Source organism: Rhamphochromis sp. 'chilingali' (assembly GCF_963969265.1).
Source record: "Rhamphochromis sp. 'chilingali' genome assembly, chromosome: 12".
Taxonomy (NCBI): Eukaryota; Metazoa; Chordata; class Actinopteri; order Cichliformes; family Cichlidae; genus Rhamphochromis; species Rhamphochromis sp. 'chilingali'.
In genome coordinates, this window is record NC_137939.1 from 33,042,915 (window position 1) to 33,067,060 (window position 24,146).

General features: G+C 41.2%; 2 protein-coding genes across 2 annotated transcripts; both read left to right on the top strand.

The window, feature by feature from the left end:
- Window positions 1-8,079: 8,079 nt before the first annotated feature.
- On the top strand, window positions 8,080-12,748 carry LOC308407332 (torsin-1A-like; the record flags this gene model as incomplete). Its single annotated transcript, XM_080898897.1, has 6 exons — window positions 8,080-8,263; window positions 9,531-9,796; window positions 9,891-10,066; window positions 12,229-12,350; window positions 12,438-12,626; window positions 12,741-12,748. 6 exons carry the CDS (start codon window positions 8,080-8,082, stop codon window positions 12,746-12,748), a joined length of 945 nt encoding a protein of 314 aa, XP_080755023.1.
- A 2,919-nt stretch (window positions 12,749-15,667) lies between these two features.
- LOC308407632 (torsin-1A-like) lies at window positions 15,668-22,419 on the top strand. The gene is made up of 5 exons (XM_080899422.1): window positions 15,668-15,856; window positions 19,247-19,512; window positions 19,618-19,790; window positions 21,631-21,758; window positions 21,834-22,419. Exons 1-5 carry the CDS (start codon window positions 15,688-15,690, stop codon window positions 22,076-22,078), a joined length of 981 nt encoding a protein of 326 aa, XP_080755548.1. The 5' UTR covers window positions 15,668-15,687; the 3' UTR covers window positions 22,079-22,419.
- The last annotated feature ends 1,727 nt before the right edge of the window (window positions 22,420-24,146 follow it).

Genomic DNA, 24,146 nt, shown 5'->3' on the forward strand with positions numbered 1-24,146 from the left:
GACTTCGAAAGACTGAATGAAGTGATGTGTCTGAGGTAAGGGGGTAGGGAATTCCAAAGTCGAGAGGCAGAGCGACTAAAAGCCCTGCCACACCATAGAAACAAGAGGAGAGGAAGGAACAGAAAGAGAAAGGGAAGAGGATGATCTGAGGCACTGGGATGGGATGGCGATCTGAACCAAGTCAGAAAGGTATGGTGGGGAGAGAGAATGAATAGCCTTAAATGTATATAATGTGAGATTTGACCAGGAGCCAGTGAAGCTGCTTCAGAATAGGGGTGATGTGGTGGGTAGAGGGAGTCCTAGTGACAATACGGGTGGCTGAGTTCTGGACACGTTGAAGCTTATTAAAGGATTATTGTGTAAGGCCAAATAAGAGTAAATTACAGTAGATCTGAGAGGTAACAAGGCTATGAACGAAAATGACAGTGGCATCTGTATTTACTGTCATGCAGTCTTCTCTTTAGGGTAGACTTGGATATCGATGTGCCCACCTCTTGGAGAGTGTTGTTCACTTGGTTTCTCTTCACCATGGAAATGATGGGTTTTGTCTGTTTTTGCAGCAGACTAGGCTAGACCACTTCATTACCCTAATGTGCTTCTTTTTTAGCCATTCTTTTTGCTGCATCGGTGTTATGATTTGGACCCATTTGTGACCCATCCTCAGTGTTCTGGCTTCAAGGTTCAAGATTCAAGGTTCTTTATTCGTCAAATACATAGTTATACAGGTATAACACACAGTGAAATGTAACCTGACATGCTCCTCGACTTGTGCAAAAAGGGGTGGGGTGGGGCGGGATAGAAGCTCCTCTTGAGTCTCTTTGTCCTTGCCCGGATGATGCGGAACCTTCTACCGGATTGCAGAAGTTGGAACAGTTTGTTGCCAGGATGGGATGGGTCCTTCAGTATCTGCGCTGATCTAGTCTGGCATCTCCTGGTGTAGATGTCCTGAAGCGGGGGAAGAGCAATCCTGCAGCAGCGTTCTGCTGTACTCTCTGAAGAGCTTTTTGGTCCTTAACACAGCTGTTCTCAAACCATAATTCTGTGTGAGGATGCTCTCCACAGCGCCTGTATAGAAAATCCTGAGGATCTCTGGAGAGACCCTGAACTTCCTCAGTTGTCGTAGGTGGTACAGGCGGTGCCTGGCCATTTTGGTCTGGACCTAAATGTGGGCAGACCATGTCAGGTCTGAGGAGATGTGGATACCGAGATACTTGAAGGACTGCACCCTCTCCACTGGAGCTCCATTGATGATAATGGGCTTGTAGTCACTGTACTGACTCCTTCTGAAGTCCATCACCAGCTCCTTGGTCTTGTCAACGTTCAGCTGGAGATGGTTGTCCTGGCAACATGATGCCAGATTCTTCACTTCATCCATGTAGGCCGTCTCATCATTGTTGGAGATGGCGCCCAACACCACTGTGTCGTCAGCAAACTTCACAATGGTGTTGGAGCCGTGGGTGGCCACACAGTCTGAAGTGTAGAGTAGAGCAGGGGCGAGAGGACACATCCCTGTGGTGCTCCTGTGTTGATGGTGATGCTGTCAGAGACACATCTACCTACCCTCACCACCTGAGTTCTGCCAGTGAGGAAGTCCAACACCCATGCACACAAACGGCTGCTGAGTCCCAGATCCATCAGCTTTGTGAACAGTCTGCTGGGCACTATTGTGTTAAACGCTGAACTGTAATCAACAAACAGCATTCTCACATAGTTACCCTGTTTCTTGTCCACGTGGCTAAGGGTGGTGTGCAGGACGTGGGCGATGGTGTCCTCTGTGGATCTGTTGGGTCGGTAGGCGAACTGGAGCGGATCTATGGTGTGTGGGATGGAGGAGCACCTTCATTGCTACCGAGGTCAGTGCAACTGGCCGGTAATCGTTCTGGGATGAGGATTTGCTGTTCTTGAGCACAGGGATGACGGTGGATCTTTTGAAGCATGTGGGGACCAGAGAATTCGCCAGGGACTCGTTGAAGATGGAAGTGAACACACCTGCTAGCTGGTCAGCACAGCAGCGCAGCAGATGGCCGGTGATGCCGTCTGGCCCCGCCGCTTTCCTTGTGTTCACTCTCCTCAGTGCCGCTCGGACATCGTGCTCCGCGATGCTGATCGCCGGTCTCTCGCTGATGACGTCACTGTCCTCGGTAGTCAGGCGATAGTTAGCATTAGCTGCCTGGCTAACCTCGAAACGGGCGTAGAACTGGTTCAGCTTGTTGGTGAATGCAGAGTCGGCGTTGATCAGTGCAGTGTCCCTTGCTTTGTAGTCCATAATGGTGCGTAGCTCCCGGTACCGGCACTTGGCATCTCTCACTGCCGTATGAGGCCGCTTTGTAGGCGCTCATATCGCCAGTGGCGAGACACGCGTTGTAGGTGGCGGTCCTGGCATTCACTGCAGCGCGGATCGATCTGTCCACCCACGGTTTTTGGTTCGGGAATGTGGTGACTCTCGCAGTGAGGATAATCGCCTCCGCTAGCATATTGCCGAAGCATACTGCTACTTCCGTAAACTCGTTGATGTCGACTGTGCATGCTCTGAACATGTCCCAGTCTACATCGTTGAGTGCGTCCTGTAGTGTAGCTTCTGATTGGGCAAACCAATGTTTCACGTCCCTCGTGGTTACTTCCAGTGTTGGTCAAGTTAATTGAAAAAAGTAATCAGTAACTAATTACTGAGTACTTCCCCAAAAAAGTAATCCCGTTACTTTACTGATTACTTATTTTCAAAAGTAATTAATTACTTAGTTACTTAGTTACTTTTTAAAAACACGATTTACAACCTGAAGAGGTGATAAAGCGATAGATCTTTCAGCCCAATTCTACTTTTTCTACATAATCCATCATATAAAATGTAATCAAATGGAAAAGTCTATTTTTTAACTTGTTTTATTAGTTTTAATCTTTTAACTTTATGCATCAAGCAAAAATTTAATTATATGCAACATTCTCTGACTTGAATAAATTAGTTTAACATTTAAACCTATTTTCTACACATTCCAGCACATAAAATAAAATATTTTTTGTGTTTACACTCACTCTTTCAAATAGATGCAAGTAAAACAGCAGAAAATAAATAAAGTCAAAGACTCAGCGGTCCTGTTGCTCTATTTTCACCTGTAAAGCAGGACTGCGGTAGGCGGAGGTTTACCCTGGTGCAGGTGTGCCACGGTCAGTTGAAGAATCCGCGAGTTTCTCTGTGAGTTTCCCATTATGTCGTTGCGCACTCGGTGCTTGCTTGGAAGTTTAGGGGTTTTTTTCGCTGTAAAAAGATGTTTTCTTCCCACGCACGATGGACGCTAATGTTTTTGTCACTTTTTATGGAATCAAACTCAAAGTAAGGTCAGTACTTCCACGCTTTAAACGCTGCACGCTCATACTCTCTCCCACAATCGATATATGATCCATTGTTGATCTGCACACAGCTGTTGTCACTAACGGCGCACTCGCTTACGTCACTGTCGTGAGACATTCTCGCAAAAAAATCACGGTTTTAGTAACGCAGTAACGCAGCGTTCCTACGGGAAAGTAACGGTAATCTAATTACCGTTTTTGCAATAGTAATCCCTCACTGCAACTCCCCCTGGCTTCTGCTCCGCGGCTGCTGAGTGAGCCCTCATCTGGGACTCTCCTCAGCTCTTTCTGGGACAGTGGCGCAGCTGCCCCTCTGTTGGTCTTCCTTGGTCTCTTGTGTTCTGGGGGCCTCTGGATGTCTGGAGTTTTGATCTCCTCCACACCTGCTTCACGCCCTGGAGGACGGGGCTGTGGCCCCCCCACACCCTCTAGCAGATTATTACATGAAGGAACCTTTTAAAAAAACAAAAAACAAGCGCGTCCATGCTCACAGGTGTACACACGGGTGATCACACCCACAAACTACACCCTTTTTGGCTCCTACCTCAAAGCACACTGTGTTCTGTTGATCTTATGTGCTGCACAATAATGTTTAACATTTAGTATTTACTGTCATATTCCCATATATCATTGGGATGTTGTTTATTCTATTACTCTTGTTCTCTTCTGCTTGCTTTCTTTTTTCTTTCTCAGCAGGTGATCCAGGTGATTGATATATGCATTTTTTTTTCTCTGCCCGTTCTGTTGGTTTTTGTCTTTTGCCCTTCTCCCCCGTCCCTCTTCTCAGCTGTTTCTCTTTCCCTCTTTCTTTCTCCCCTTCTTTCCCCCAGTCAAGTCTGTCCCGTATTCAGTAAGTGAAAATAAAATAAACAATAAAAGGTGAATCAAATGGACCATTACGGCAAGGCTGGGATGGTCAGTTTGGTAAAGTAAATCCGTTGGGCATCTTTCTTTGCCTTTAGACAACAATTCTGATGGCAAAAGAGCCAAACGGGACAGGCCAAAAAAAAAAAAGAAAAAAAAAGAAAAAGTAATCCCTTACTTTACTCGTTACTTGAAAAAAGTAATCAGATTACAGTAACGCGTTACAAGTAACGCGTTACTGCCCATCTCTGGTTACTTCTTCCCTCCGTATGTTTTGTTTATACTGGGAAATGAGGAAGATGGTGTTGTGGTCAGACTTCCCAAAAGCAGGGTGTGAGACAGCTTTGTAGCCCTGCTTGTATGGCGTATAGCAGTGGTCCAAAATTCGATTCCCCCCTCGTCAGACACGAGACATGCTGGTAGAAATTTGGCATGACTTGTCCAAGGTTCTCTTTATTAAAGTCTCCTGCTACAATGAGGGCTGTGCCCGGGTCCTGGTTTTGAAGCGAACTCAGCACATCATGTAGTTCGGACAAAGCCATACCTGTGTCCGCTTGGGGTGGGATGTAGACCACCGTGGCGATGACCGAGGTGAACTCACGGGGCAGATAGAAAGGGCGGCACTTAATGCTCAGGAATTTCAGATGTGGCGAGCAACCGCTGGAAAGAGTAGAAATGCTCCCGGCATCACACCACTTTCTGTTTACCATGAAACACACTCCTCCACCTTTGGTTTTGTTTGACTCTACTGTTCTGTCCACGCGGAGCACAAAGAATGAATCCGACGGAGTTACGGCCTGGTCCGGCACGGTGGGGGTCAGCCATGTCTCCATGAAGCACAGAATGTTGCAGTCCCTCATGTCACGTTGGAAGGTGACTCTTGCTCTTAGGTCATCGAACTTGTTCTCCAGTGATTGTACGTTGGCCAGTAGAATGCTGGGCAGCCAGCGGTGAGCGATGCGCCTGCTGTCTCAGTCTGTCCCGAATGCCAGCGCGCTTCTTTGTTCTACGCCTTGGATGAGCGGCCCGTCCGTTGTTGTTCTCCGTGCCGAGTAGTATCTCTGGTGGCAGGATGGGTCGGGTTTAAAAGTGTCCAAGATTAAATGTGCAACCTTGTCACCAATGTTTACAAGTGATCTGCTGTCGTAGACTATAAAACTAGAGGATTTTGGAATGTAAACCAGAGCAAAAAATAAGTGAAAAACTAAAAATGTGCATAGTCGGAGCGGACCGGTCAGGAAGGCGTCTGGACGTGGCCGCGCCATCTTAACTGCAACACTGAAGCTTGGCTTAACATTGAAGATGTATTCCCTCCATTTATACAACTTTTATGTTACTATGATGTTTGGAAAATCATTACAGCATTCATCACCTGTATCATACATTTTTTAATTCTCACCTACTGTACAGAATTCTGAATGGAAACAAACACACAGGATTTAGCTCATGGTTTTAGCTCAACTGCAAGGAGGAGAGGTGGAGCTGAGTAACTCAGAGAGCACCGCCAGTTACGACTGACTGGCATAGGTGTTACACAATCCAAAACTGAGTATAAACACTGAACCAGGAGCACCTACTCCTGCTCGACAAAGAGTGTAGTGTGTGCGTTTCTGCTGAGTGCACCCACGAGTAGCCTTAGTTGGTCTGAACTTTTTAACTTTTGTTTTCTGTTGAGCAGAGACTCAAAATGAAACTTATGTGAGTCAAAATGAAACTGATACCCCCTCAGTAGAGGATAAACAACTTTCTAAACATAGAATAATGGTCAGAAATGTTATTGCATTCTTTGATGATCACCAGAGGCATTGTTAGGATAGGGAAACAATGGGGGCATTCCCCAGCCCTGAAATCTTTTGCATTTTCAGTAAATAAAAAGTTACTTTTCAAAGTTATTTACTAGCCAATCAATATTAAACACTGTGCACCAACCAAAATTCGAACTCAGGTGTTTTCAGCTGTCTTATTGTTATGGCTACAAATTTAATATACATATACACTATATTTTACTAGGGTTCAGCAATGAGGTACATTGTTGATTTTGTATGGTCATAACACTGTATCGTTTACTTAAAATCACGAGGTTCAAATAGAAATGTCCCCTAAAGAGATTCTGGCCTTAAGGAAAAGGATTCAGGTCCTTAAGGAAAATCATTATGACTGTAATAACCTTACAAAGATGACAGCCAATTACTACCACAAGGTGGTAGGAATTTACAGGCTTGATGCAAAAAGACAATGTTAGCATCTCTGTGGTACAGAACACTACTGTTTGAAATGTGTGGATAGAGATCACTTTGGTATACAGGGTGGGCCATTTATATGGATACACCGTAATAAAATGGGAATGGTTGGTGATATTAAAGTCCTGTTTGTGGCACATTAGTATATGTGAGGGGGCAAACTCCTCAAGATGGGTGATGACCATGGTGGCCATTTAGAAGTCGGCCATCTTGGATACAACTTTTGTTTTTTCAATAGGAAGAGGGCCATGTGACACATCAAACTTATTGGTAATGTCACAAGAACAACAATGGTGTGCTTGGTTTCAATGTAACTTTATTCTTTCATGAGTTATTTACAAGTTTCTGACCACTTATAAAATGTGTTCAATGTGCTGCCCATTGTGTTGGATTGTCAATGCAACCCTCTTCTCCCACTCTTCACTCACTGATAGCAACACCGCAGGAGAAATGCCAGCACAGGCATCCAGTATCCGTAGTTTCAGATGCTGCACATCTCGTATCTTCACACCATAGACAATTGCCTTCAGATGATCCCAAAGATAAAAGTCTCAGGGGGTCAGATTAGGAGACCTTGGGGGCCATTGAACTGGCCCACGACAACCAATCCACTTTCCAGGAAACTGTTCATCTAGGAATGCTTGGACCTGGCACCCATAATGTGGTGGTGCACCATCTTGCTGGAAAAACTCAGGGAACGTGCCAGCTTCAGTGCATAAAGAGGGAAACGCATCATCATGTAGCAATTTCAAATATCCAGTGGCCTTGAGGTTTCCATTGATGAAGAATGGACCCACTATCGTTGTACCCCATATACCACACCAAACCATCACTTTTGTTTGTTAACTTCACCATTCACATAAAAGTTTGCCTCATCACTGAACAAAATCTTCTGCGTCCGCCGAAGGGATGTTCGACTAATGCGACTCTCCAGTGACATGCGGCGAGTGCTACACTGTGGGCTCTTGCTGAATGAAGCTAGGACAGCCACTGATGTTTCTTCATTAATGACAGTTTTCTTGCGTCCACATTTTGGCAACACTGAACCAGTTTCACGAAACTTAGCAAGCAGTTTGCTAACTGTAGCATGGGAGATGGGTGGTCTCGTAGGGTGTCTTGCATTGATATCTGCTGCAATGACCCGGTTACTGCGTTCACCAGATATCAACACGATTTCAATCCGCTCCTCACATGTTAACCTCTTCGACATGTCAATGGCTGTGAACAAAGAGAAACTTTTAAATAACTCATGAAAGAATAAAGTTACGTTGAAACCAAGCACACCATTGTTTTTCTTGTGACATTACCAATAAGTTTGATGTGTCACATGGCCCTCTTCCTATTGAAAAAACAAAAACAAAAATTGGATCCAAGATGGCCGACTTCTAAATGGCCACCATGGTCATCACCCATCTTGAGGAGTTTGCCCCCTCACATATACTAATGTGCCACAAACAGGACTTTAATATCACCAACCATTCCCATTTTATTACGGTGTATCCATATAAATGGCCCACCCTGTACTTTAATGGACTTCACTCAGCACTTCTGCATGCCCTCAGGGAACACCCATGATGTTGACTAAGTCTACTTTTGCAGTTTGTCTTTCAGTTTGTTGAAGACGTGCGAAATGAACACAAGGAAGCAACACATCCTGCTGCTGGGGATACTACTCTGCTCGGGCTCGAACCAAGCAATAGAGCCTCTCAGTGTCTTACTTGGGACTGGGATAGGGGTATTGTTCAAATATTTCATTCCAAAAACAGAGCACCGCACTCGGCGTGATAATGAAGGGACGGGCTTCAATGCAGCAGGTGGGTAGTGTTATAATGTAAGAGACTCGATATCAGTTGCCCTCTTTTTTTTTCTTATCTTTTCCTTCATTGTTTCATTTGTGACTTTGGTGTTCTTCTGTTTAAACATACCGTTTTAATGTTCTTATGTTTCTCCATCCCCCAAAGCAGGCTGTAAACTGAGATATAAATAGGTTAATAATAGTTAATAATAATTTATTATTATTATTATTGTATGGTAAAGGGACTGGTGGCATCAAGGACACAATTAAGAACCCGGTGGTGCACACTGGCTAATTAAACTGGTGACTTGTCCAGGGTGTATCCTGCCTCTTTAGAGTTAACTGGGATAGACTCCAACTCCTCATGGAATTGGATAAGTGGTTATGGAAATGATGAACCGTGTAAAGATATTTGCAATATGATAATGGTATGTTTAACTGTTACTATAGGTAATTGGCTTTAACCTTAATTATCTAAATTACTGCACAGTCTAGACATTAAAAATCCATGACTTCTGGTTTTCAACTCTCACAGCCAAAACCTAACAAGCAGCAGGATGGGTTTTTACCTGCCATGTTTGGTTTGGGCAGCTGTAAACATCATGATATTGTCAATCAGTCAAAACTGGTTACAGCAAAAATGGCACCATATGGACGGGCACTAGCAATGCTTCCACAAACACTGATCCTTTCAGTCTGCCTTACAAAAGATTAAAAATTGATCTTTGTCATGAAAATTTTAAATTAAAAAATTATGTGTTCAATGACAATAATTCCCAGTATCAAAACGACTGAGGTAATTCTCTCGGGCATTAAGGAAAACGTAATTAAAAAGTGAATTAACAAAACTTCGCTGGACCTGAAAGCTTGACTTCATGAGCGATAATCCCGCCCGAGTACACTCTGAAATCCTGTGAGACAAGATTTCTGAAATCCTGTGAGACAAGATTTCTGAAATCCTGTGAGACAAGATTTCAGAGTGTGGGTTGTTTACTGGGTTGTTTGAACAATTTAAACACTACGTTTGGAGACATTTTCTCCTGCAGTACTTCTCCGGCAACAGTTGAACTGATATAGCTGTTTACTAGTTTACCTTTCGAAGCAGCCAAGATGACATTTGCTCATAATGTTAAATGGCTTGTTATATGGCCATTATGTAAAACTGGTCTAACTTTGTTTTGCCATGTCAGGTTACCACAGGAAGTAGAATTTTACTGGATTAGTGTAATTTCAGTCACTTTTTAGCAACTGATCTTGGTGACTTTCTGTACTCTTCCACTCTATAGGTCTGAAGGCTGACCTGGGAAACAAACTCTTTGGACAACACATTGCATCAGACATCATCTTCAAAGCTGTGAGTGGATTCATGGACAATGACCACCCGAAGAAGCCTCTGGTGCTCTCTCTGCATGGACCGACTGGCACAGGGAAGAACTTTGTTAGCCAGCTAATTGCTGAAAACATTTATGAGAAGGGAAAAGCCAGACAGTTTGTTCACGTGTTCTCAGCTACACATCACTTCCCACATCCAAGTGAAATTGTAACCTATAAAGTATGGTGTACCACACGTTTTATTTTCAAGTAAAATGGTTTAACTTTTCTGTTTGGCCACTGATATGAATTTCTTTTTTCTGCTCTCTCTTCAGTCTCAGTTACAGGAGTGGATCAAAAGCAATGTCACAAACGGTGAACGCTCCATGTTCATTTTTAAAAATGTGGACAAAATGCCTCCTGGTTTGATTGATAGTATTAAGCCATTTCTGAGCCACCAGGTTCAGTTGGATGGAATTTCTTTTCAGAAATCAATCTTCATGTTTCTCAGGTAAAAACTAAAAGCATTTCAACAGGGCAGGTTCATAACCACACGATTGGCTTCAGACATTAATAAAATACCTGTAATTATTTGGCTGTTTCTTGTGTAGTGTTTGTTCAAAAGTAAATTTTGTTGTCATTTGTTGTTGAATTTTGGATTCGTGTTTTAATTTTGCCATTCAGTCTTGCATTTTTGGGTGCACAGTGGTGAGGTGTTTACCTCCATGGGTTCTCTCTGGCTTTCTTTCATTACAAAGATGTTCATATCAGGTTACCTGGAGATTCTAAATTGGAGTTGTTTTAAAGTCTGTGACCACCAGAAAAGAATAGAGGGCTCGAATGCTCACACAAAATAGGCAGAAAATGTCGTTTTTAAAGACTTTAACTCAAAGAGGAAAATACACAGGATTGATTCACTGGAGTTAGGAGTGAGAGCTGCCAGGGTGCAACTCTAAGACCGATTGTCTGCATGATTTACTCGGTTACCTATAACATCTCTAAGTTTCTGGCTTTGATCCTCAACCCACTGGTAGGCAGCTCTGAATACCACATCCAGAACACCTTGGATTTGTTGAGAAGGTGAGAGATGTCATTATGGAGGCAGATGAAACCATGGTCTCGTACGATATTACATCTCTCTTCACTTGCATCCCAGTCACCGAAGCATTGGAGGTAGTTCGTAAGAGATTACAGGATGACCCCAACCTCAGCAACAGGACCACTCTCAGCATTGACCAAGTGTGTTTGCTTTTGGAACTGTGTCTTCATTCCACCTACTTCATATACAAGGGTCAGTTCTACAGGCAGAAACGTGGGTGTGCCATGGGCTCCCCAGTTTCACCCCTCATGGACAATTTGTAAATGGAAGAAGTGGAAAAGAGGGCTTTGCTGTCCTACCCTGGAACACCACCAAGTCATTGGTTCAGGTATGTGGATGACACCTGGACACCAGGACATACCACATTTTACAGATCACATTTAAGGTGGACCAACACAAATTCACCAGGGAAGATATGAAAAGTGGCAGGTTAGCCTTCTTAGACTGTGAGATTTCCATCAGTAATGTGGCACATCTAAAAGTTGATGTGTACCATAAACCTACGCATACGGATCAGTATTTAAGGTTTGACTCTCATCATCCACTGGAGCATAAACTGGGCATCATCAGGACGCTACAACACAGAGTGAACACCATCCCCACACACACAGTGGCCAGGGAGGCAGAAGAACAGCACATGAAGAAGGCCCTGAGTAAATGTTGTTATCCTAGCTGGACTTTTGTCAAAGCTGGGAAGGCGCCAAAAGCAAAAACCTATAGTGATCTCGTATGTATCAGGAGTATCAGAACAGTTGAGACGCAATTTTTCTAAACACTGCGTATCTGTGGCTTTTAAACCCCAAAATACGCTGCGCCAAAAATTGGTCCACCCCAAGGATTGAGTCCCCCGACACAAACGGAGTAACATAGTGTACACTGTTAAGTGCCAGGAGGATGGCCAGGATTTATACATCGGGGGAACCAAACAACCTCTGGTTAAGCGGATGGCACAACACAGAATAGCTACCTCGTCAGGCCAGGACTAAGCAGTCTATTTATACCTACAGGCCAGTGGACACTCTTTTAATGATGAGGATGTGCACATCCTGGACAGGGAGGAACGCTGGTTTGAGTGCGGAGTCAAGGAGGTCATTTACGTGAAAAGGGAAAAACCATCTCTGAATTGAGGAGGGGGCCTAAGGGTACATCTTTCACCATCTATTTATAATTTTAATAAATGACAAATTAAAAAGGCATGAACATTTTTTGTATCGAAAAAATATCGAACCGTGACACCAAAGTATCGAACCGAACCGTGAATTTTGTGTATCGTTGCACCCCTAATTGTTAGGTATAACACATTTATTCATCTTGGTTTATCAAAAACACAAACAAAATGACTTGTCTTCAAAAAAAAATTTAATTTCTTGAAAGGCCTGATTTTAAATAATCAGGCCTCATCGTTTAATGACCTTATAGTACCCTCATACCCCATTAGAGTGCTTTGCTCTCGCACTGCAGGCTTACTTGTTGTCCCTAGATTAGTTTGCATTTGAGTTAATGCAAATTAAATTAATTCACTGAATTTCACCTTTATATCAATTGTCTATACCTATTTATGGTCTTTCTCATAGCAATGTAGGAGAAGACGTCATTACACAGATGGCTCTGGATTTCTGGAACAAAGGACGAAAGCGAGAAGCGATCACATTCAAGGATTTGGAAACGTCACTTTCTCAGTTCAGCAATGACCAGAGTGAGTATAAAATGCATGAATACTCAGTGTTGATGAAAACCCTTTTTATTCCTGAAAATGTCTTTACTGATTGAATTATCCACTCAGGTTTGATTGATAACAACATGGTCGACTTTTTTATCCCGTTCCTGCCTCTGGAGTACGGACATGTTATCCAGTGTGTGATGGCTGAGATGAAAGCCATAGGTTTTCAGCCGGACAAAGATGTGGCAGACAGAGTAGTCAGAGATATATCCTATGTTCACCTCTCTGAGAATGTGTTTGTCAAGAGTGGCTGTATGACTGTAGCAAGCAGGTTGTACTTGTACATTTAATGTCAGCATCTAAGGAGGTAAAGTTCACTTGTGATGACTGCTCGCTCTCTCCCTTTGTCTGTTATCCTGGTTTGAGGTTGTTAGAGGTGGGTCCAAAGAGGAGTAATTCCTTAACTAACTTCTCAGATTGCTGTACAAGGGGTCTAGGTGTGCCAACACTGAATTTTCCCCAGTAATCAGGAATATGTTTGGTTTATGGTTTAGATCCATGAACCAAAAATCCATCGTAATCCATACACTTTCTGCACTGTTGAAAGCTGCTCTATTTTCCTTCACAATTAAATATATTTCGGTTATTTCAAATATTTCACTGTTGTCTGTGTGGAAGTCTGTCTCTGTGTCTGAGCTTTGATATCAGGAAGCCTTCACCTGTCTCATTTATACTGAATAAAGAGCCTGAGGAGTTTTCTGTTTTTTGAGGTAACAAATGGGTACCTCAAGATTAACGCTGTCATATGTGAATGAGTGTTGGTTTCCTTTTAAACTGTCACTGTTGTGCTTTTTTTTAAAAAAAAAAAATCTGTGTATTTGCTCCTGATTTTACTTTTTTGCATTGGTCTGAAATGGCCCAGCTTTGTTTAGTTAATCTGAGTAGATTAACGATAAAAACTGTCTTTATTTGATTTTTTATGCATATGTTTAACGTACACAGGTCATCACAGCAAATGTGTTACAGAAATGGGCATTTGCACAGATATGAATCAAAAAACTGTACTGCTAATAAATCATATTGAAATCAACTTTTGCAAGACATGTTTTAATACAGGTTATAAGGATTTCTTATACATTTGAAACAAACAAAAACAAATCACAAAGAAAACCCCAAAACATTTCACCTCCCATTGGTTTTTCAGTTGGGCTTTAATTTGAAGAAATAGATTTTTTGTTTTTCAAATGGACAAACAACAGGAATTGGTGTCTAGAATCAAGAATAAAAAAATCTAAAATCTCATGAACTGCCATAAACCAGCGCAAAGGTTTTACTACTTGCAAAGGCACACAGGCTCATTATTAACAAAGGCAGAGGCATGGCAAATCAATTTACATAATTTTATTAAACAAAATAACTGAAAATATGGACCTGTGGCAAAGAAAACAGCAAGTTGTAGCACTTTCAACCCCCCCAAAGAAAGAGAAATTAATTTTAAAAAACCCACTTTATCACCAGACATTGGTTTAAAAAAAATAAAATAAAAAATTCACCGCCACCAACAAATAGGAAAACACAGACAGTAGTAAACATGATGAGAGAAAGACAATAAAGCAAAGAGGGTAAAACAAAAGGAACTAATAAACTCCATGAAATTCAACTAATTCCAGTTCAACTAAAGACTCAAACTATTAAGGAAATACAAGATGAAAATGTAAACGATAATAAGATAACAACCGAATTGTGAATATTTAATAATATTTAATAACAAAATCAATAAATTAAGGGACAAATAAAACGCCCAAGCTGATATGTCAAAATCACAAACAATGCCCAAGTCTTAATAAAATGACACATAGTCACGCATATGAATAAAGAACTTAACAAAACATAATTTTATATTTACCAAGAACATTGCAGTGATAAAACTGGTTTGCTATCTAGGACTTTTAAAGCTTGATTATGAAGGGAGTGGTTTTAAAGTTATAGCACCAGCAGGTAATATGACAGAACATTAGCTTTTTCTTACACGACCTGGTTGTTTCCCTTATGAGACGAATTTGTTGAAAGGTAGAGTGGGAATGAACGTCTGAAGGACCACGCTTTAGTGATCCAGAGGTGTAGCAGTCACAACCAGCTTATTCACATCATCAACAGCCCAACTGTAAATATGTTAGAAATAAGTTTTAATAACCTTTTTAATAATAATTGTAATGTATGTTCATAATAGAGTTGATTAGCTTCTTATTAGAAAGTTGCATGCATTTAACTTCATGGTATGAAGAGGCGTGTTGAAGGTAGACTGGCTCACACTGACACCAATACAGATCACTATCAGCGAGAGCTGCCTTAGAAATGAGTGGGGGGTTATGATAGAATGGTGTTCCTGCACTGGTGATGGTGGGGCAAGGCACAGAAACTTTAAGGTGTCGGGTTAAAGCTGACACCAACACCAACAATTGGCATGCCGAAAGAACACAAGGAGGACAAATCAGAATCAAGTTTAAACCACAGACTCTCTCCATCAATGGCCAATCACATGTATTTTCTGTCTTTAATATGCCCTTTAAGTTACAAATTGTACTTTGTGTGCACAGCTGTGCATCTCGAATTGTTTGATAATAAAATAGTGTGAACCACTAGATTGTCTCCCGACCTTCTTTCAGTAAAAAAGAACATTAATATTAATATTTTTACATCACTATGACTTATTACAGGACAACAAATGGTTGATCATTTATTGGTGTGTAATGTTTTTAAAACTGTAAACCAATAAATGTTATTTTTAAGAGTTTGCTAGAGTAACATTCAGGAAATTATTCGGGTACAGGGGAAACTGGCTGGCAGTCTTATTATGAAACTCAAGTGTGTAAAACTAAATCAGTTACCATTGCAAATGATACCCTTCTGCTAGAACAGCAGTGGACATCTAAATGTTCATTGCCACGCTGTTACAAACAAAAAAATGTTGAGCTAATGGTATTTCGGTGTTTGTCTTTCAAGGTACATTTTAACACTGCCTTCATGTGATTGGCTGATTAGATATTTGCAATAATAAGCAGTTTAACTGTGTACTTAGTAAAGTGTAGAATAAAGTGTAAAGTATAAAATGATGAATGAATGTTCACACACGTTACAAAGACAATGGCCAACTATGGCCACAAGATGGCGCTACATTACAGGGTTAATGAAAAGAGGGACTATTCGATACTATAAGTGAGACAACACTGTTTGAGAGGACAGACTGCTTTCCTTTTGTATGTTTGAACTGATGTCTATTTTTAGATTTCACGATGAAACGCCCTGAAGTTACATGATGTTAACTCTTAGTCAGTTTGTTCTTTGGGCTAGTTTAAGGTGCAATACTTGCAAAATGAAACCAAGGAAGCAACATGTCCTGCTGCTGTGGATTCTACTTTCCTCCACTGTGATCAAGGAAACTGAGCCCTTCAGCAGTTTCAAATTCCCTAATATCAAAGAGACATGGAATTCTATTTGGGGCGAGAGCTGTAATTCATACTGGATTTCCTTCAACAAGACAGGTAACACACCCAGCAAACAGCTTGTGAAATCTAAACAGTAAAGGTCTAATTATTAATTTTTAACTTTACTTGGGAAGGTAACCAATTTCCATGATTTAAATTGAGTTTAGAAAAAAGACCGATGACAAGAATATAGTTTATAAATGACACAGATACAGCACCTTTACAGGTTGGATCTTGGTAGTGGGCTGAAGTCCACCCCCTAAATCAACTGGGGTGCATCTGCCTTGAAAACAAAAGTCCATATAACAAAATAATACATCACAAATATTTATTGTATTTCCAAATTATAAGTCCTTGTGGTTACTGAAAACTACTGTATATTAAATAATCTACATGAAAAAAATACAAAACAATATAAAAGATTAATACAGAAGCAAACATGGTCACACAGTTTGGGTGATCCACTGTGTATTATTATCATCATTATTATTATTCATACATTTGCCATGTAGAAAAGGGAGAACTGTGTAACCTTGAGTCTTTGTGATTCTACACAGTCTAGATATCAAAGTGTCTTTTGTCTCTTAAAACAAAACCCAAGAAGCAGCCGTGCTGGTTTAACCTGCTTTCAGGGTGGGGCGCAAAAGTCCTAGCTTACTTGACTGCTTCTGAAATGCTTGTGATCTCTGCTTTACTAGAACTAGCATTCTAGTATGATTAAAAAAATAGCTCCATAGATATACAGTACAGATATTGATATTATTTCAATTGATAATTATTATGTAATGTTTTTTAAATGTAAATCTACTGGGCAAAGAGCTCAATGTAAAGCATCCAGAGTCTTCTACAAAGTCATGCTGTTGTAATTCACTAGCTGGGCCCACGTCTTCATTTTAGGATTTACAGCGTTTTAGTAGGTAAAGGTGATGCTTGGACATGAATTGAGCTGCGGTGTGGGGAAGGCCTCGAAGGGGACTGGCGACGGCTCCCGGGCCTGGCAGATCCCCATGTATTAAATAGAAGTGAAGAAGTTAAAGAACTGAGAACAAGGAGGGAGGGTGGATGGGGCACGTAAACGAGAATGAACAGTTTGTGGAACTGGGGGGAACCTATATAGATGCAACCGGAAGGAGCGTGTTTGGAGGCGTGGTCCCGCTCCTGAAATTCAGATACATAATCTCCAATAGATGTAGTGTGTGATTTAACACAGTCTTCCTGAAGTATGCAAAGCTTTCCCTGCAGAAAAAGAAATGATAGCATATGTTACTCTAAAAGTCTTTCCAGCTGTTCAAGCTGCCAGTTCCATAGGTAATAATGCACGAACATCCTATCAGCAAATGCAGGCTTTGAACTGAGTGCTGGTAAAAACAACCCCAAAAAACAAAAACAAAAAAACCCCAACAGATTTGATCAAATCTGACCACAGAACAGTTTTGCACTTTGCTTCAGTTTATTTTAAATTAGCTTTGCCCCAGATAAGATTGCTTCTGGATCATCCTTGATGTTTCTATGTTAGTTTAAATAAATCAACACCCCCGAGTCATACTATCAGAATCCTTGAAGCGCAGGCTGAGGAGGGTGTGTGGCAGCAGTCTTCCACTCTCAGTTAACCAAAGACCCAGACAGAGTTTTGATTCATTTGAAGGCTGATGCTTAGCCTTGTCCACTCTAACTGGAAAACTCAAAAACCTGTTTTATTTGTTATTATCTATCGTCCACCTGGGCCTTACACAAAGTTTTTGTCTGATTTCTCAGGGCTTTTATTTAATCTGATTTAGTGGTCAGACTTTAATATATGTTTAGATGCTAACAATGACAGCCTCAGCATAGCATTTAATCTGTTATTAGACTGAATTAAATTAATTCTAAATGTAAAAGAGCCCCCCAGCACTTTAATCACACTCTAGATCTTGTTCTGACATATGGCATAGAAACGTAACATTTAACATTATTTCCTGAAATACCTCTTTTTTCTGATCATTTCCTAAAAACATTTACATTTTGGTTACACAGCACTGGGTAGTAGATTTCATCACAGTAGATATCTTTCTGAAAACACTGTAACTAAGTTGAAAAATATAATTCACCCACTGTTATCATCTTCAATGCCCTGAACCAACACAGTGGAGAGCAGCTACATGAACGCAAATCCAACAGAGGTCGATTATACTGTTAATGGTTTTACATCTTCACTGTGGATGACTGGATACTGTAGCTTCTCAGAAACAGAGAGCCTTAAATCAGAAGTATTTGATTTCCTGGTATAACTCTCAAAAACTCACCTTAACATCCTAAGTCCCAAACTCTTCCACAGCATGCATTTTTAATTTCTCTTTGATATTTGGACTGATTGGGACCCGATGAATGTAAAAACAAAGAATTACCAGATTATTTTTAACCTAATTTTTGTTTCTAAGAAAATGAGAGCCACATATGAGGATATTCGTTTAAAATTTCAATTGAACAGTAGCATTATAATGTCCTCGTCAGTGGATATCAGGCCCTTGCAGAGCAAAATTGAGTATTTTGGTCTAAATAACCCAAAATGTGATGTCCACATATGTGGACGCCAGGTCCTAGGAGGTTAAAGCCTGAGAAGGAATGGCGTGCACTAATTTAGAAGATCATCTTTTAGTCTGGAAAAGTAGTTTACTGCTTTATAAAAAAGCCCTCTATAAAGCTAGATCATTTTACTATTCATCACTGATTGAAGAAAATAAGAACAACCCTACATTTCTCTTCAGCACTGTAGTCAGGCTGACAAAAAGTCAGTTCTGTTGCTCTGTTTCTTTAACTTTAACTGTAATGACTTCATGACATGAACCACGACTGGCTGAAAAGACAGCAGTTATTGAGCGTTAAAAATCTTTATGGAGATACTTGATCAGGCTAGGCACTAAAAAGCAGTATTTATTAGTAGCAGGCTTCTGTTTTGAGTCCATATTGAGATCCTGGCATTTTTGAGATGGCAGTTTTGTATATGATACTTAACAAAAGTTAGCACTGTAGACAACTCCACTAAACTACACATGTACACAAGTTGTATGATGGTTTCTCATAGCAACAGTCATTGCTGTAGGAGTGAAGATCTACACATTTTTGTTGGCTTGCAGCCTGCCCACCCCTTTGGAGAGTAGACAGGGCTCTTGTGCAGTCTATGCAATTTCTCCATTCGCTGAACAAAAAATTTATTTTGTCTCAATTTTTGCGTGGGTAGATCTGCTAAGTCCACCCTTGCTCAAATAGCTTTTCTTTTAAACCTCCTCTCACTTCAGTCACATTTTCAGTCACTAATCCTGCTGACTTTCTGCTATGTATTCTCAAGGTCTGAAGGCTGACTTGACATGTTAGGTTACCACAGGAAGTAGAATTTTACTGGATTAGTGTAATTTCAGTCACTTTTTAGCAACTGATCTTGGTGACTTTCTGTACTCTTCCACTCTATAGGTCTGAAGGCTGACCTGGGAAACAAACTCTTTGGACAACACATTGCATCAGACATCATCTTCAAAGCTGTGAGTGGATTTATGAAAGATGATAACCCGAAGAAGCCTCTGGTGCTCTCTCTGCACGGACCAACTGGCACAGGGAAGAACTTTGTTAGCGAGCTGATTGCAGACAACGTTTACAAGAAGGGATATCACAGCAAGTTTGTTCACGTGCGCTCAGCTACACTTCAATTCCCCCATCGAAATGAAATTGTTACCTATAAAGTATGGAGTATCATGTGTTTCATTTTCAAGTGAAACTCAGTTTATTTGTTCTAATTGGTTTGTCTGTTCTGTCTGTATTAATTCTATTTGCTGCTCTCTCCTCAGTCTCAGTTACAGGAGTGGATCAAAAACAGCGTTACAAACTGTGAACGCTCAATGTTCATATTTGATGAGATGGACGAAATTCCTCCTGGTTTGATTGACAGCATAAAGCCATATCTGGACTATGGAAAAGTGGAAGGAGTTTTTTTTCAAAGATCGATCATCATCTTTCTCAGGTAAAAATCTGGAAGCCTTTCCAGAGGGTAAGTTTAATGCTTCCACTTTGTTAGGGACTGGTAAAATAACTTAATTTGTTACAATATATGTCAGGTCGGGTATCAGATGCCACCTCTCTAGGGACATCTCAGGCCATCCAAGGTATGGAGGCCTATCTCCCCCCACCACTCCCCCTGCCAGTGGCAGACGCTCTCAGACGTCGGTGCGTTGGTGGTTCTTTGTGTTCGGTGATGGGCGTCCAGGTACGCACTGGCTCACTCCTGGTGGCTGCTTGTCGGGGCCTGGAGCCTGGGGCTCGCTTGGGCCACTTCGGGGGTGGGGTGCCCTCGGCCTCTCGGCCTGGGGCTCGGTCACTCTGGCACAGCTGGCTGCTGGCGGAGCTCACGGGCACGTCACTGCAACTCCCTCTGGCTTCTGCTACGTGGCTGCTGAGTGACCCCTCATCTGGGGCTCTCCTCAGCTCTTTCTGGGACAGTGGCGGCTGCCCCTCTGTTCGTCTTCCTTGGTCTCTTGTGCTCTGAGGGCCTCTGGATGTCTGGAGCCTGGATCTCCCCCATACCTGCTTCATGCCCAGGAGGATGGGGCTATGCCCCCCCCCCCCCCCCCCACACACCCTCTAGCAGATCATTACATGAAGGAACCTTTTAAATACAAGCGCGTCCATGCTCACAGGTGTACACACGGGTGATCACACACACAAACTACACCCTTTTTGGCTCCTACCTCAAAGCACACTGTGCGCTGTCGGTCCTGCATGCTGCACAACAACATTCAATATTTAGTATTTACTGTTATATTTGCATAGGTCATCGCAATGATGTTGTTTATTATATTGCTTTTTTTTTTTGCTTGTTTTCTCTTTTTTCTTTCTTAGCAGGTGATCCAGGTGATTGATTTATGTATTTTTTGTCTGTTTGTTTTGTTGGTTTTTGTTTTTTGCCCTTTATCACCGTTCCTCTTCCCCGCTATTTTTCTTTCCCTCTTTCTTTCCCTTTTCTTTTCCCCAGTCAAGTCTGTCCCGTGTTTAGCAAGTGAAAATAAAATAAAATAATCAATTAAAGCAAAGGTAAATTAAATAGACCAATACGGCAAGGCTGGGATGGTCTATTTGGTGAGAAAGAAAAAAAAAAAAGAAAAGGCGAGAGGGGATTATGTCAAAGTGACACATAGAGGGGTTAAGATGGGAGACTATTTCGGGCAGAGTGCTCACTGAAAAAGGCTCAAAGTGATCAAACACAACTGAGGAAAATAGGGGAACAGAGGGATCATAACCTGGAGGAGAGATATGAGACCTGATAGTATCAACCTTATCGACAGAAAAACATCTTTCTGCTTTTCTGCACGTCCTTCTGACAGCCCGAGTGACATAGTTTAACCAAGGATCATTTTAGACCTATTAAACTTGTTTTATTTAAAAGGAGCAACAATATCAAGAACATTTGAACAAGTGGTATTGAACAAAGTGAGCAAATGATCAGCATGCGGCTTAAGGGAACAATTGTCCAAGGAAGGGACACCAATATTCTGATAAACAGCCGAGAAATGTCCAGCAGTAGCAGGAGTTATGATGCAGAATTCATGCGCAGGTAAAAGAGGTTTAACTGGAGGACATGGCACCGAAATCTGGATGATAACAGGCATGTGATCAGAAAAGTGATAACTAACAAACTAACTAAGATGCTATCTTAGCATCTACTATCTATAAAATATATTATATTTATATATAGTTATATTTGTTATCACCTATTATAAAATACAAAATATTTGAAAACGGACCAGTTGCTCATTCACGTTATGACACTTCTTATGTTTTTACTATTTCTTTTTTCTTTCTCACAGCAATACAGGAGAAAATCAAATTACAAAAACAGCTGTAGATTTCTGGAAAAATGGAAAAGATCGAGAAGAGATGATGCTCAAAGATTTTGAAAGTTTCATTTCTCCTATAGTTTTCAACAGTGATCAAAGTGAGTGTATCCTTATGTCTTTATCGTTCACCACTTACGATGATCATCTTCCTTACTGAAAATCTCTCTTTGTAGGCGGTTTTTCAAAGTCAACTTTTATTGACAGTTGTCTGGTTGATGTTTTCATCCCATTCCTGCCTCTGGAGTACAAACATGTTGTACAGTGTGCAATGGCTGCGATGAGAGACAAAGGTCTTCAGCCAGATGAAAATGTGGCAGACCAGGTGGCCAGAAGTTTAGTCTATCACCCCAAACTGGAGCAAGTATTTTCCGTGAGTGGCTGCAAGACAGTAGTAAATAGGGTGCACTTATACAGATGAAGACTGATTCTACTCTGATTTCTACTGTATGTATGATTTTATTAACTCTAAACTAGACAACTCAAAAGTCAGCAAAGCATGTTACAGAAAACAAGATTTTCAAATAAAAATATGATGCAATTTTCTGTCTCATATTACATATATAAAGTTTTCCAAAATGTGTTGCAGGAATTTTTTATGCATACAAGAATGTTTTGATTCCGCTTGACAGGATTTTTGGCGTACACGCAAAAGAAAACCATCATGATTATAATATGAAACATAGTACATCTTATATTTTTTAAATTGGGCTTTAATTTACTCAAGCACAAAAACACATATTTGCTTATATAAAAAGAGAAAAAAATAACATCTAAAATCATTGATTAGAAAGAAGTGAACAGAGTGAAGGCGCTTCAGCCTTTTATAACCGCAGGTGCACACAATCAGCCACTCGTTGCCTCTTGGATTACCATGGGATCCCCAGGCAGCCAATCATCTGCGTGGGCTGTCACACTTCAATCTGCATACGAGAGGGAGGCACAGAACTCCAATTAACCAATTGTCAATGAGTCCTTGCACTCTTGGATTTGCTTGAAGCAAAAAGGGGTCTCACTCCCTCCAAGGCCCAGGGCTGTGACATCATGTTGTTGTAATGATTTGTCTTTAAGTTTACTTAAGCTTCCCTTGTATACTTTGTTTCTTGTTTCTCTGCCATGTTTACTTTCTGTTTTAAGTTGACAGTCTTTGTCTTTTGTGCCCTGTTTTTATTTTACTTTCTCAAATCTCATTATCTGATCTTGTTCAGCTGTGTGTAATTCTCAATGTCATGGTCCTGGGTGTGACCCAGTGTTTTGTGTTTAATTAATATTTCTTGATTATTTGTTATTCATGGTTTTAGTTGTTTTGAGGTTATATTGTGTTGCTCTAGCTTATAGTTTCAGTCAGTGTGCCTACCCTGTGAACATATTATATCTACTCTGTGCTTTTTTCCCGTCCCACGGCACGCTTGAAGTACGCATTTCAAGTGCGGTTACGTCACCGCCACGCGACGACGGCTGTCCCAATTCGAAGTGTACTCCAAATGCATACTCCAAATGCGCCGTCGATTTCCCCAAATATCAAGCGTGGTCCGGTGCACGCTTCGTGGTCCCATATATCCCACAATTCATAGCGTGGGTGTGGACAATTTTGCCGCAAAATACGGCAGAAGGGAGCGGCCGAAGAGGGTTTTTTTTTTCCAAACTTTATTGAACTTATAAAGCGAACAGTCAGTCATTCCAGTTCAGTTTGTACAGTAGACATACAAGGCAAATAAGAGTAACAATATACAGTACAATGAAATAAGAAGGATAAATAAATAAAGGATAGAAAAGAAAAAAAGAAAAAAATAGCGGGGGGGGGGGGGGGGGGGGCGGATGTGACAGACTTCATAACAACTTTGTACTTGAAAGTTGTGACAGCTCATTCGTTAAACATTTCTGAATGAATTTCAATCAATGATAAACCTTTTTTATTGGAAGTTAATTTAAGAGAGTTTAAGTAATATTCAATTTCAATCAAAAACAAATTAAATGATGGGGTTGAGTTTTGAAATTTACATTTATGTATATGGGATTTCCCTAATAAGATGGAGCAGCCGAAGAGTGAACTGTCAAAAGTACTGAATATGACGTCACTTATTTATGTGCGAATGTTTAATAATTAAAGTCAGTCATATATCCACAAACACAACAAGCTGAAAGTCAGTGATATATGTATATGTGTGTGTACATATATATATATATATATATATATATATATATAAAAACACCCAGCACGCCCCTGCGGGCGGTTTATCCTTCAAGCTCGGGTCCTCTACCAGAGGCCTGGGAGCTTGAGGGTCCTGCGCAGTATCTTAGCTGTTCCCAGGACTGCGCTCTTCTGGACAGAGATCTCCGATGTTGTTCCTGGGATCTGCTGGAGCCACTCGCCTAGCTTGGGAGTCACCGCACCTAGTGCTCCGATTACCACGGGGACCACCGTTACCTTCACCCTCCACATCCTCTCGAGCTCTTCTCTGAGCCCTTGGTATTTCTCCAGCTTCTCG

Coding starts and splice junctions, on each gene's coding strand:
- LOC308407632 (XM_080899422.1), top strand. CDS start 15,688: ATGAAACCAAGGAAGCAACATGTCCTGCTGCTGTGGATTCTACTTTCC. Junction 15,857..19,246: donor GATTTCCTTCAACAAGACAG/GTAACACACCCA, acceptor TCCACTCTATAG/GTCTGAAGGCTGACCTGGGA. Junction 21,759..21,833: donor AGTTTTCAACAGTGATCAAA/GTGAGTGTATCC, acceptor CTCTCTTTGTAG/GCGGTTTTTCAAAGTCAACT.